The 12,050-nt window shown below is 36.3% G+C and overlaps 1 protein-coding gene across 1 annotated transcript; it reads left to right on the top strand.

Moving 5' to 3' along the window:
• Positions 1 to 413: 413 nt before the first annotated feature.
• Positions 414 to 6,583, top strand: LOC131950229 (putative ankyrin repeat protein RF_0381). The gene is made up of 3 exons (XM_059312299.1): positions 414 to 1,303; positions 1,537 to 1,637; positions 5,682 to 6,583. The coding sequence occupies exons 1-3, from the start codon at positions 420 to 422 to the stop codon at positions 6,581 to 6,583; spliced, it is 1,887 nt and encodes a 628-aa protein (XP_059168282.1). The 5' UTR covers positions 414 to 419.
• The last annotated feature ends 5,467 nt before the right edge of the window (positions 6,584 to 12,050 follow it).

Below are 12,050 nucleotides of genomic sequence, written 5' to 3'. Positions count from 1 at the left end.
ACACAATCGTCCCATTCGCGTCTGTCCGGATGTGCTTTGTAAGCCCGAAGCCATTGTAAATTTAAAAAAATCAAAGTTTACATCCTTTTCTTTAGATGGATTAATTAGAACATCTCCAAATATAAAGTATTCATTTGATTTACATGTAAGCTGCTATATGTTTGAGGACATAACATTTGTATACAGACCTTTTTACATGTTTATTTTATTATGTGGCAACATTATCGTTATTATGATTTTCAAATTGTTTTCCCATTTGGTAAATTTTACGCACAAAAATTATTACCTTAGTACTAGTTTTTAGTTATGTTCAAATGCTTGGCAAAACATTTTTTAATGTGATAATTGTTTTATATCTACAGGCACATTTTGTGTGTTAGAAGTATTGTACGACCTTACTTTCAATGGCCTTTACAAACATGAACCAAGAGCTTGGTGTTGGGGATAGCATTGCAGACAAATCAAGCGACTCCTCAGCAGTAACAGCTAATGATGTTTCTTTTGTAGAACATCTGCTGAAAAATGGGATGGATGTCAATGTGAAGAATCCTCAAGGTTTCACTCCCTTAATGTTAGCGGCCTTTAATGGTAACACAGAACAGATTCTGGTTTTATTAGAGCACGGCGCAGATATTGATATGAGAGATGACACCGGCATGTCAGCTTTTTTAATTGCCGCGTTGCTAGGTGACGTTAAAAACATGGAGGTTCTTGTCAATAACGGGGCAGACGTCAAACAGAAAACAAAAGAAGGGAAAAACGCGTTGATCTTATCTTCATATGCTGGCCATTTTGACGCTGTAAAATACCTACTTGACATTAAACTTATTGATGTTAACGGCGTCGATAATTTTGATCTCACTGCACTGATGTACGCCGCACAAAAGGACAAAGTTGATGTTCTAAACTTGCTCATAGAACATGGGGCAGATGTTAACAAGCAGAACAATAGACAATTTACTGCCTTACATTTTGCTGCGCTTTACGGTAAGGACGATAACATCGACGCTTTAATACAAGCCGGCGCTGACGTGAATATAAAGATGAATCTTGGTTACAGTGCCGTTCAACTTGCGGCACATGAAGGCTATGAGTCGATCGTAAAGAAGTTACTGGACAACAACGCGGATCTGAACATGGAAGAATTTCTCTCACAGAAGATCCTCGTGAACAGCTTAAAGTGCCTGCAAATGGGCGTGTACTTCCTGCTGCTCAGGTGGTCGGGGCCGTTTGCCATTATAAATCACGTGCTTGCATTGCTGATCTACTTTGCGATGTTTGTTTTTGTCAGCATCATTCGATTGTTAATAAGATTTGTCACCTACCATTAACCGTGTAATGGCCTGATGTGGTAATTTTATAAACTGTATACTATAACTTTCAATGTTGTGTTAGTTTTATTAAAGATTATTAATTAATTTTGTAAAAAAGTTATACTTTTCTACCTGAAGATCTATAGGACAGTAGAAGTAAAGTTCATCTATTTTCGCGAACTCAGTATTATAATTGATAGTGAGCTCAGTTCAATATACACAGCCACCTCAATGTTTCTAACACGAATCATGTACCAATAAGTGCTAGTAACTTCCGGTACATCCTATGGGCACCAGTCTATGATCCCAACTCGAGACTTCCAGGCTAGTAATCAAGTAAATGAGGACTGTACGATTTGACCGAGCCACGCCATATTTTTTAATGTATTTTTTTATGAATCCTAATAACTCATTTTGTTGTTTTTTAAATTCTTTACTAAAGCTGAAAGAAAACTATTGCATTAGAAGCACGTTAAAATTTACAGAATTTGTCACCAACACACAAACTGACACATTAAAAAAAAATAGACCAGGAGTGATCTCCCCTAAACTTTTTCGAATATTCTAATATAAAAAAAACAGGGGATGGGAACTCGGGATATTGACATAAATTTTAATCCATTTTAAAAACTTAAACTTTTTAAAATAGAATAAAACCTCGTAAAAAAAAGAATTGCACACCAGTGAAAGCCAAATGAAATGTGCATAATAGTGCGGAATTTTATTAGTACTTTATTAATTTAAATTAGTTTTTTTTTTGAGAAATCGGAAATAGCATCAATTAGTACTTCCGTTAAACGGAAATTATTCAAAATTTGACAGATGGTAGAGAATTAGATTTTTTACTTTCTTGTGAAATTTCATTTATCTATCTGAAATAGTACTTAAGTTATAGGCTTTTGAAAAATTCAAAGTATGAAAAGTACCACTTTCGGTTATCGGAAATCGCTCGAAAATTGATACGAATCTACGATTTTGATAAAATACTTATGTATTAAATTTCATTAACCTAGCTGTAACGGTACTCAAGTTATCTTGTTTACAGACACACAGACACACACACAGACACACAAACATACACACAGACATACGGAAAAGTTTGCAAAATTTTTTCCATATCAGTGAGGGGTAAAACGTCGAGATTTGCAAAAATCTCGATTATTTTTTTGCACGATTACAAGACTTTCTCTATACTTCGTATATAGTAATAAAACAGATAGTGTTAGTTACCTCACAAGTTAAAGACAGTTACAAATACTTTGGACGTTTCGACCCAAGGCCTTCGTCAGCACACAACAGTGTGGTTACAGATTAGACAAATTTAAGTATTTGTCGCATTTCAGTGCTAAGGCGATTTTTAAAATTGTGCGTCCGGTTTTGCCACAATTTTAAAAATCGCCTTAGCACTGAAACGCGACTAATACTTAAATTTGGTACACGGGCATCCGATGGTTTGAATCAGGGGTCTCCAAACTACGGCCCGCGGGCCGGATGCGGCCCGCGAAGTCCTCTCATCCGGCCCGCGGAGATGTTTTTGTCCACGGAAAAGACGTTAGTTGGTGACAGCTGAGGAACTTTGCCCAGAAAAATCAAAGACTTGCCTGATAGAAACTGGCCCCCGAACTGAAATTTGATAGCCAATGCGGCCCTCGGACTGAAAAGTTTGGAGACCCCTGGTTTGAATGAACAGAATTCTTTCACCTAACCAACCCCCCCTCTCGCATACACCACGCCCAAAACCTCACCCCTATACGGTGTCCAAGCGTTCTTCTCACGCGTCTTTTCTTTTGGATTTCGTGGCTAGCAGACAAGACGTGTTTTCACTGTCGAGCTAAGTCAAAAAATGTGTTACTGTTTGTCTTTATTTGTCTAATCTGTAACCACACGGTACTGTTGTGTGCTGAAGAAGACCTTGGGTCGAAACGTCCATAGTACTTGTATCTGTCTTTAATTTGTGAGGTAATTAACACTATCTGTTTTATTACTAATTGCATTAACCTCACTGCAGTTACCATTTGTTTTTATCTACTTCATATATACGAGAAAGTAAAAATAATAGGACATATATAAAAATCCTTAATAATAAGAAGCATCTAAAGCACTAAAAATACATAACGTAACGTAACGTAACGTAACGTAACGTAACGTAACGTAACGTAACGTAACGTAACGTAACGTAACGTAACGTAACGTAACGTAACGTAACGTAACGTAACGTAACGTAACGTAACGTACCGTAACGTAACGTAACGGGTAACGTAACGTAACGTAACGGGTAACGTAACGTAACGTAACGTAACGGGTAACGTAACGTAACGTAACGTAACGTAACGTAACGTAACGTAACGTAACGTAACGTAACGTAACGTAACGTAACGTAACGTAACGTAACGTAACGTAACGTAACGTAACGTAACGTAACGTAACGTAACGTAACGTAACGTAACGTAACGTAACGTAACGTAACGTAACGTAACGTAACGTAACGTAACGTAACGTAACGTAACGTAACGTAGATAAAAAATACGAACATAGGATAGTCTTTTCTGGCCTGTTTGGGTTTATGAAAAAAATGCTTTAATTGAGGTCAATTAAAACAAATTACAACATCATGTCATGTGTTTAAGTGCATTAGTCTGTTTCGTGAAAACCAGTTTTTTAATGTATTTCTGCTGTAAGACCCCTTTACATCTAGTCGGTCAAAAGAATATAAAACATGCAAGCTTTCTGTAAATAATGGTGTCTTGTGTCATGTTTATTTTTTATGTTTTTGTATTTATATTATTAATTTTAAATACATTCCCTTTTTGTACAGTGTCGTTCTTTAGTAAGTAATTTATAAACAAATAATAATAAAGAGAAGTAATTGCTTTTTAATTTGTTTAGTACAAATCTACTAAAAGAAGCTTATGAGCACCCCTATTTTACTATTTAAAAAAGGGAAATAAGTAATGGAAGTGATTTGAACGTTTGCTTATCTTTGATAAGTTTGATTGTAGGAGAAAGAGGACTCGGCTTACACCGTGGTTTAAAAACAAAGGAAATATGAATATATAAGAATGTGGGGTTGTGTCTATAGAATAAACATAATCCAACCGCAGCTACAACCATCAAGTCAAAAATGAAAGAAAATTCAATGTTTTTAACAAAAAAAAATATTATGGTTGGCTTTGGGCCCCATAATTGACGTTGGAACCCCGCATTGCGGGGTCTGGCGGCACTGTAGTTCCGCCCCTGGTGCTATACTAAAGTAAATAGTCTCAGAAAAATCACGCCATTAGGCACACATGGACGCACCGTTCAACATTGATGCTTGTGCATTGTTGACTTGGCCGTCAAGTAAGTATTTATCTACGGTGATTTTATTTACTTTCACAACACATTGAAAAATATTAAGTCTACATTTAAAGGCAATTTACTTTCATAATTATAGATCTCGTTCTTGGTTAATATGTGTGTGTGTGTTATAAAAGAACAGGGTAAACAAACAGTTTCTATTCTTGACGAAATTATTTTCCTTTAGTCGATAAAGTAGAGCAATCAAGCAAGTGGCGTAGCCAGGTTGAATCCTTTTTAAATGTACCAACTTGGGAACGGAACAAAACTAAACATAAACACAAACACAACACGACACAAAACACAAACGCAAACACAACGTAAACAAAAACACAAAAGAAAACACAGACGTATACACAAACACAAAGAAAATTCAAAAACAAACAAAAAAATATACTTTATATAAGGCCGCGTCATTCAAGTTCAGTTTACTGTCATTTTGAATGCGATTACTGATATAAGTGTACTGTTTTAGTAGGTTGGAAATTAAACCGCGCGCCTCTGAAGTTTTCCTGCAAGTACCCAATTTAATACAGATATGATAAACAGACACACATTAATCACTTTGCTTGAATCTAATAGATTACTAAATATATGTTGCATTGCAAGGATGAATTATTACTATGTATTTTCGCAGCTTTTATGTTATAAAATATTTTATTTAAGTTAGTACAGTATAATATAAACGTCCGATAATACACGGACTTATTACAACATTCTAAGAGATTGGTGATTAATCATCTAAACCTTTAGACATTATTTTCATACTTTTACGGAATCGTAAAATTATTAAGCGAAATCTAGGTTTGTGTGATTCAGATTTTTCCCCTCGCTACTGTCTGTCTGTAAATATATGTTGCTATTCATTAACGAGCGGCTGATACATAAAAATTTGTATGAATTTTGTGATACATAACAGTTTGTCCAACAAAATCATTTTTAAATGATAATTATTTTTTCCTGCAGAAACATTTTTAGAATAGAAAAAAATTACGTCTGGATATTAAATGGCCCTATCAACCGAAAACTTAGGGCTTGCTTTCGGAGATAACACCACACACATATCAAGTTCCTTTTTCGTTGCTGTCAGGGAGAAAAATAATAAATTCTTAGAATATCTCTTGGACAATGGGAATGATGTCAATGTGAAGAATCCTGACGGATTAACTCCCTTGATGATTGCCGCCGATTCTGGCAACACTGAAATGGTTCAATGTTTACTTGCCCACGGCGCCGATGTTAACATGACGGATGGAAATAAAATGTCAGCGTTAATGTTTGCAGCGTCTAGAGGTGACGTTAAAAACATGGAGGCTCTCGTCAACAGCGGGGCGGACGTCAAACAGAAAACAAAAGAAGGGAAAAACGCTTTGATTTTAATGTCTACACTACGGCAATCCAAAGCGGTAAAATATCTACTTGATGCTAAACTTGATGTCAACGCTACTGACGAGCACGGAAACACCGCGCTGATGTACGCATCACAGAATGACAATGTTGACGTTTTGAACTTACTCATACAGTATGGAGCAGATGTAAATAAGGTTGGCAATGATCAATGTACAGCTTTACATTTCGCTGGGTTCACTGGCCAAACTGCCAACGTTGGTGTTTTAATTGAAGCAGGCGCTGATGTGAACGCCAGACAAGTTGATGGTCTGACCCCTGTTTTAATTGCAGCCGAGCACCGGCACGAGGAGATCGTGAGGAAACTGCTGGACAACAACGCCGAATTGGATTTAGAAGAAGACGTTGCTCAAATTGTTCTTGCGAAATGTATGTGGAACAATAACTTAGTTGTGTACGCTATGCTGCTCCAGCGGGCTACTCGAAAGGCGCTCCTAATGCACGCCTTTATTCTAGTGATGTATTTCTCTGACTTTGTTTGTACCAGTGCCTTTAGGTTATTTATGAGAGCTGTTTCTTACGACTAAAGTGTCGAACTTTATATTGAACCTAAACACTTATGTTGTACAATGGAGACTGTTAGAAAAATGAATTTGTAATTTTATTTTGATAACTCTATTCTAACGCTATTCAATTATGTAAGTTTTAAAAATTAATCCATTATCATCAAATCTTATGTTTAATTAAAAAAATATAACAATCTTTCCATAGAATTATTTATAATCAAATGATTTTTGTTTTGTTTAACTAACAGAATTAACACCATCATTAAGTTGAAATAAGGGACTCATATTGATTTTTGAGTTGCTCAGATTCTAGTTTTTAAAACTCCCATGCAAATACGTTCATAAGATTGTCATCGTGTCTTAGTCCATCAATCGAGACCTTATGTAGCTACCGTCTTTCATGTTACTGTGCCTGACCACTACCTCGTTGGTTCCTCTGTGTGCAGCCCAAACGTCTGGCACTCACCACTAGGCCTCAAACAAGATTATAGTTTTGCAAAATTGCCATTTTCTCTTCCCTTTCGAGGTCCTACCAAGCAGCTGACTTTTAAAAGATATTGGCAATGTAAGTACATTACACCAAACCAAATCTAATGCCTTATCTTTAGTTAGGAAATACTAGGCAGTTCTTCTGTGAGGTGCGCGGAGTAGGTCTGTGGGTGTAAAACACAATTTATTCAGTAGTGATGATACAGAGACCATTGGCGATATAAACAGGAGATGGATCAATTGCTGTAGCTTTTTTTCTCACGTGGTGGGAGGGTCAATTACAAAGGGTTAAATAGAGTGTTTCATGTTTTTTTAAGGGGGAGCGGGTGGTAACAATTACAACTTTCCTGAAAGGAGAGCGAACAAAATGTTCCGTTAGGGGGGCCACTGGTAAGAATTGAAATTCTATATAACTTTTACTTTGTTCCGGGGGTGAGGACAGTAGACGTGAAGAGATGTCCAAAAGATCTGCAGCAGTTACCTTTCTTGGCTGGATAGACTCAGGATGTTCTACAGACTTAAACGCGGATTCGAACTCGTGACTCTCGGTTCAACAGCCTAGCACCTTACCGGCCACGCCGTCCCGAGAGATATTGCCATATACCCAAATCTCTTAATAGCAGCATGGCTCTGTCACACGAGTAGTTTCTCAAAATTTACATGTCACGTGACGAAAATGAAGAAAAAAATGTCCCACTGTTTTATTAGATTCAAAACTGTACTGTATTGTAACGTTAGGTACTTTCTGTGCAAAACCAACAATCTAATGGGAGGTAATATTTAAAAGCTGAAAAGATAACCGTTCATTTTGTCAACCACAAAATATAAGGTAAGGGGGATAAACGAGAAAACAAGTTAAGAGTTGATTGCGTGTACTTTTATCGTAGCAACTGTAATGTTTGTCATCTGTGATATAATTTCCTTATTCCTTTTTTACAGTTATTTTACATTTAATAATCAGTGCAATACTTGATAAAAAAATTGTTATTCGAGTTTACATGATTCTAAGCATTACTGTTGTATAGACGAATATTAATAAAAAGAACATTATGTCCCCACCAATAAGAAAGCTCGTATGTTCATTAAAAAAAGAATGTTATATCTAATTATTGTTATATTTTATGTACTGTTTGATGTATCTGATTGATTTATAATTTTTAGAAATAACTTAAACAATAGATATTTTAAAAAATGATCGGTCTACACAAGGTAGCTAGCCAGGTAGTTGATTATGAATTACACGGCTTAAGAGTCCCACTAGCCTCACCCTAGTATCGAATGTGATTGATATAAAACAAGTGATAACACAAAAGGTGAATACATTCCTGCATGAAAGCACATAAAGTAAGCAAAAAAAATTGGATGTTACGAAGATAGTTTGATCGCTTATATTGAATTAATGTTTAATTTTAATTATATTTTGAATTAACACATTCCAGAACTTATTGGTTTAGTATAAGCTTGCACATTTTGGCATAGTATTATACATATAAACCCTTTCATTGTGAATCGATTGCAATCTATTAATGCGAGGTCTTGTAAGGATATGGGGCCAGTTTCTTCCAGGCATGTCTTTGATTTTTATGGGCAAAGTTCCTCAGCAATCACAAACAAACGATTTTTCCGTGGACAAAAAGATCTCAGCGGGCCGGATGAGAGGACTTTGCGGGCCGCATTCGGCCCGCGGGCCGTAGTTTGGAGACCCCTGGTTTATACGATACGCGTGACTTGCGTTGATGTCACATGACGATCAGGATGTAGAAGTACATAGCTGACGGCGAGGTCACATTTTTTTGACTAGGTAAACGGTACAAAAAATGTTTATTAACCGGTTGTGTTGCCGGTGTTAAAATGTGTCGCTACTATACACGGTGTAGGTTTACATCCTGCAATAGTGGTACACGTATTTCTGCATACGACGTGTGTAATCAGAGGCGGAATTAGAAAAAAGAGGGCCACCCACGCAAAAAAAATAATTGTGCCCTATATATATATATATATATATATATATATATATATATATATATATATATATATATATATATATATATATATATATATATATATATATATATATATATATATATATATATTCTTGATTTAAACAAGTTACAACAACATGTCATTTTTGTGAGTGCTATTTGTAAATTTATATTACAATAAATGTCTGCTTTAATACTAATTAAATGCTAGTCGGTCAAAAAAATATGAAACATGAAAGCTTTGTATGTGTAATGGTTTCTCGAGTTATTTTTAAAAAAGTTTTTTGTACTTATATTATTAGTTTTAAATACCTTTCCTTTTTATACTTTGTCATTCTTTATTATGTATTTTTTTAAAAGTAACCACCAGAAGTAATTTGCTTTTTAATTTGTTTAGTACAAATCTATTAAAAGACGAGAAAAATGGCCCGTTGAGGAAGGATACAACGGGCGCTAGGCTGATAGTGCTGTCTCTTTTCTCTAAACTAAAACCACCCCACCCCCACCCCCCACACACCACCCCCCCACCCCCCCCCCCCACCCCCCAAAAAACATGTCTACCGTCCCATTCAACGAAATATAATTCTATACTTTTTCCAGTGTCCGCCCCCTTCACGAAAATTCTACCCCACGCCCCCGAAAATTTCAAGTACCCCACCCCTCTCCGGGGAGGAAAAAGTCTGAAAGAAACACTGGTGTCGCGCTTAGCCACTACCCGAAGAATTGCATTAAAGAAATTGCAAGAAAACCACTTTTTAGATTAGACACATTAATTAGGCGGTAATTTTATTATAGAGTATCGATAAAGAAATTTCTTTTGAGTTAGGGAGGGGGGGGGGCTCAGACGTTCTTACGCGGGGGTGGGGCTTCGCCCCTACCCGAAGAATTGTATGAAAGAAACTCTTCACGCAAACCACTTAGATTAGACAAAATTTCCTTTTTATTCAATGTTTACTCGAGAATCAATGACGTCATATTACTGTGTGCACTCTCCGGCTTGAGATTATTTTCTACTCTGTGCTAAATGTGACGACGTCATACTTCGTTTTTCGAATTACTATGCATGTTTTTAATTTGCTTGTGTTTTCTCTAGAGCGTTCTTGTCAGATAGACAGACAGCGAAACTATTAGTATTAATGCTAAGGACACATATTTGAGTATTTAAAAAAGGGAACTAAGTCATGGAAATGGTTTGAACGTTTGCCTATCTTTCACACTACAAATCATGTACATTTTTTTTTCTTTTACGCAACAACACGTGTTAGCTACTGTAGAACATCATAATAGATCTGTTTCGTTTTTTTTACAAAAACCACTATCATGGCTCAGTTGTTGGGGCGCTAGTTTGTACACACTACCACAAACACTCCCCGGTTTACGCTGATAGTGAAATAAACATCCCTCGGCGACGGCCTTGATGTCAGAGGCGGCACGGGGCTCTTGGGACACGGCAACCGGCGGAGGCCCCTAATGCAGCGAGACTGATGATTTAAGTAATACACCTATCCCCTTGTGCAAGACACCCAATAAGCGGACCATGGTGCTTAGATAGCCACTTTGGATCTCGGGGCTCTCAACTACACATTTTAAACAAATGTTAGGTCTATGAGTACACAAAAACTTCCCAAACTTTACCGAAGTTGGGATGGTCTCAACTACTTCTCCTAAAGCCTATTTTGAAACACTCAAGTGAGAGAATTCACATTAAACACGTTTACTATCGTATTTGTTTGTAAAACAAAAAGAAGTAAACGTACATAAAACCGAAATAGTACAGAATAATAGTTCTAACAATAAAAAAAAACCGAACATTTTACAATATAAAATCACAATAGATTGTGGGCCCCTACTCAATGCTATAAAGAAGCAAAAGTCGTCTTAATATCTAGCGGCCTCTCTCACGATAGACTAAGATTTATTTTCAAAAGAATTTTGCCGACAACAGCGAGTGTTTGATTGTAAAGGAAAGTCGACTCGGGATGGTGTCAACAGAATAAAGGTAATCCAACCGTAGCTACAGTATTCTTTTTACAAAATAACCATCAAGTCAAAAATGCAAGAAAATTATTTTTTTAAACTATACCAAAAATTGATTACGGTCGGCTGTGGGCCCCCTAAACGGGTTCGCATTGCTGGGTCTGGCGGCACTGTAGTTCCGCCCCTGTGTGTACTACTATTGTAGCATTAACTGTAAAGTCTAGATGATTTTGTTTGATGTATCTCAAGTTAACTCTAAAATAAATAAAATGTTGATTTTTTTTAAGTTGTTTAAAAAGCGATTAGTGAATCTTTGGTTGTATCTCATGAAAAAAGGAAAATAAAGAAAAAAAAACTAAAATAGCCTGAAAAAAGAAACCAATGCTGATCATTTATCCACTCGTTGTCCTGGACATGAAAACTTCTACACTCGTGGGTTAATAAGTTGTACTACAGCTCACGCGTTTCTGGATTGTTTACAATGTCAACATACGTAGGAAGATAGCTCTGGCATTGATATTTTAAAAAGCTAGTTACACTAGAAACGTAGGCCTATATTTATTTGGCTTGTTATTTCTTTGTGGGTCAAAAATAATTATAATAATAAAATATACATAAATAAAACAAAATTAGTTTGGTTTAGAGTAGTTTGTAACAGGCTAGATTAGGTTGGATCATGGGCGGAACTACAGTGCCGCCAGACCCTGCAATGCGGCGGGGGGGGGGGGGCACGCCATTTAGGGTCACATAGCCGATTATAATAAAAAAATTTTATGGTAAAAAATAATTTTCTGACATTTTTGACTTGACAGTAAAAGCTTTTGTGAATTACAAATCTACAACAGTAGTTATGCTATACAGTAGCTAACACATGCTGTTGCGTAAAAAATATATAAATGCCTGAGCTGCAGTGTGAAAGATAGGCAACCGTTCAGAACACTTACATTACTTATTTCCCTTTTTTAAATAGTTAAATAGGGGTGCTCATTAGCTCCTTTTAATATATTTGTACTAAAGAAATTAAAAAGCAATTACTTCTC

The sequence above is a fragment of the Physella acuta genome, unplaced genomic scaffold, assembly GCF_028476545.2.
Source record: "Physella acuta isolate Inbredline_101_S28 unplaced genomic scaffold, ASM2847654v3 ptg000746l, whole genome shotgun sequence".
Lineage (NCBI taxonomy): Eukaryota > Metazoa > Mollusca > Gastropoda > Physidae > Physella > Physella acuta.
The sequence above is the reverse complement of the archived record's forward strand: the minus strand, read 5'-3'. Positions and strand labels throughout refer to the sequence as shown.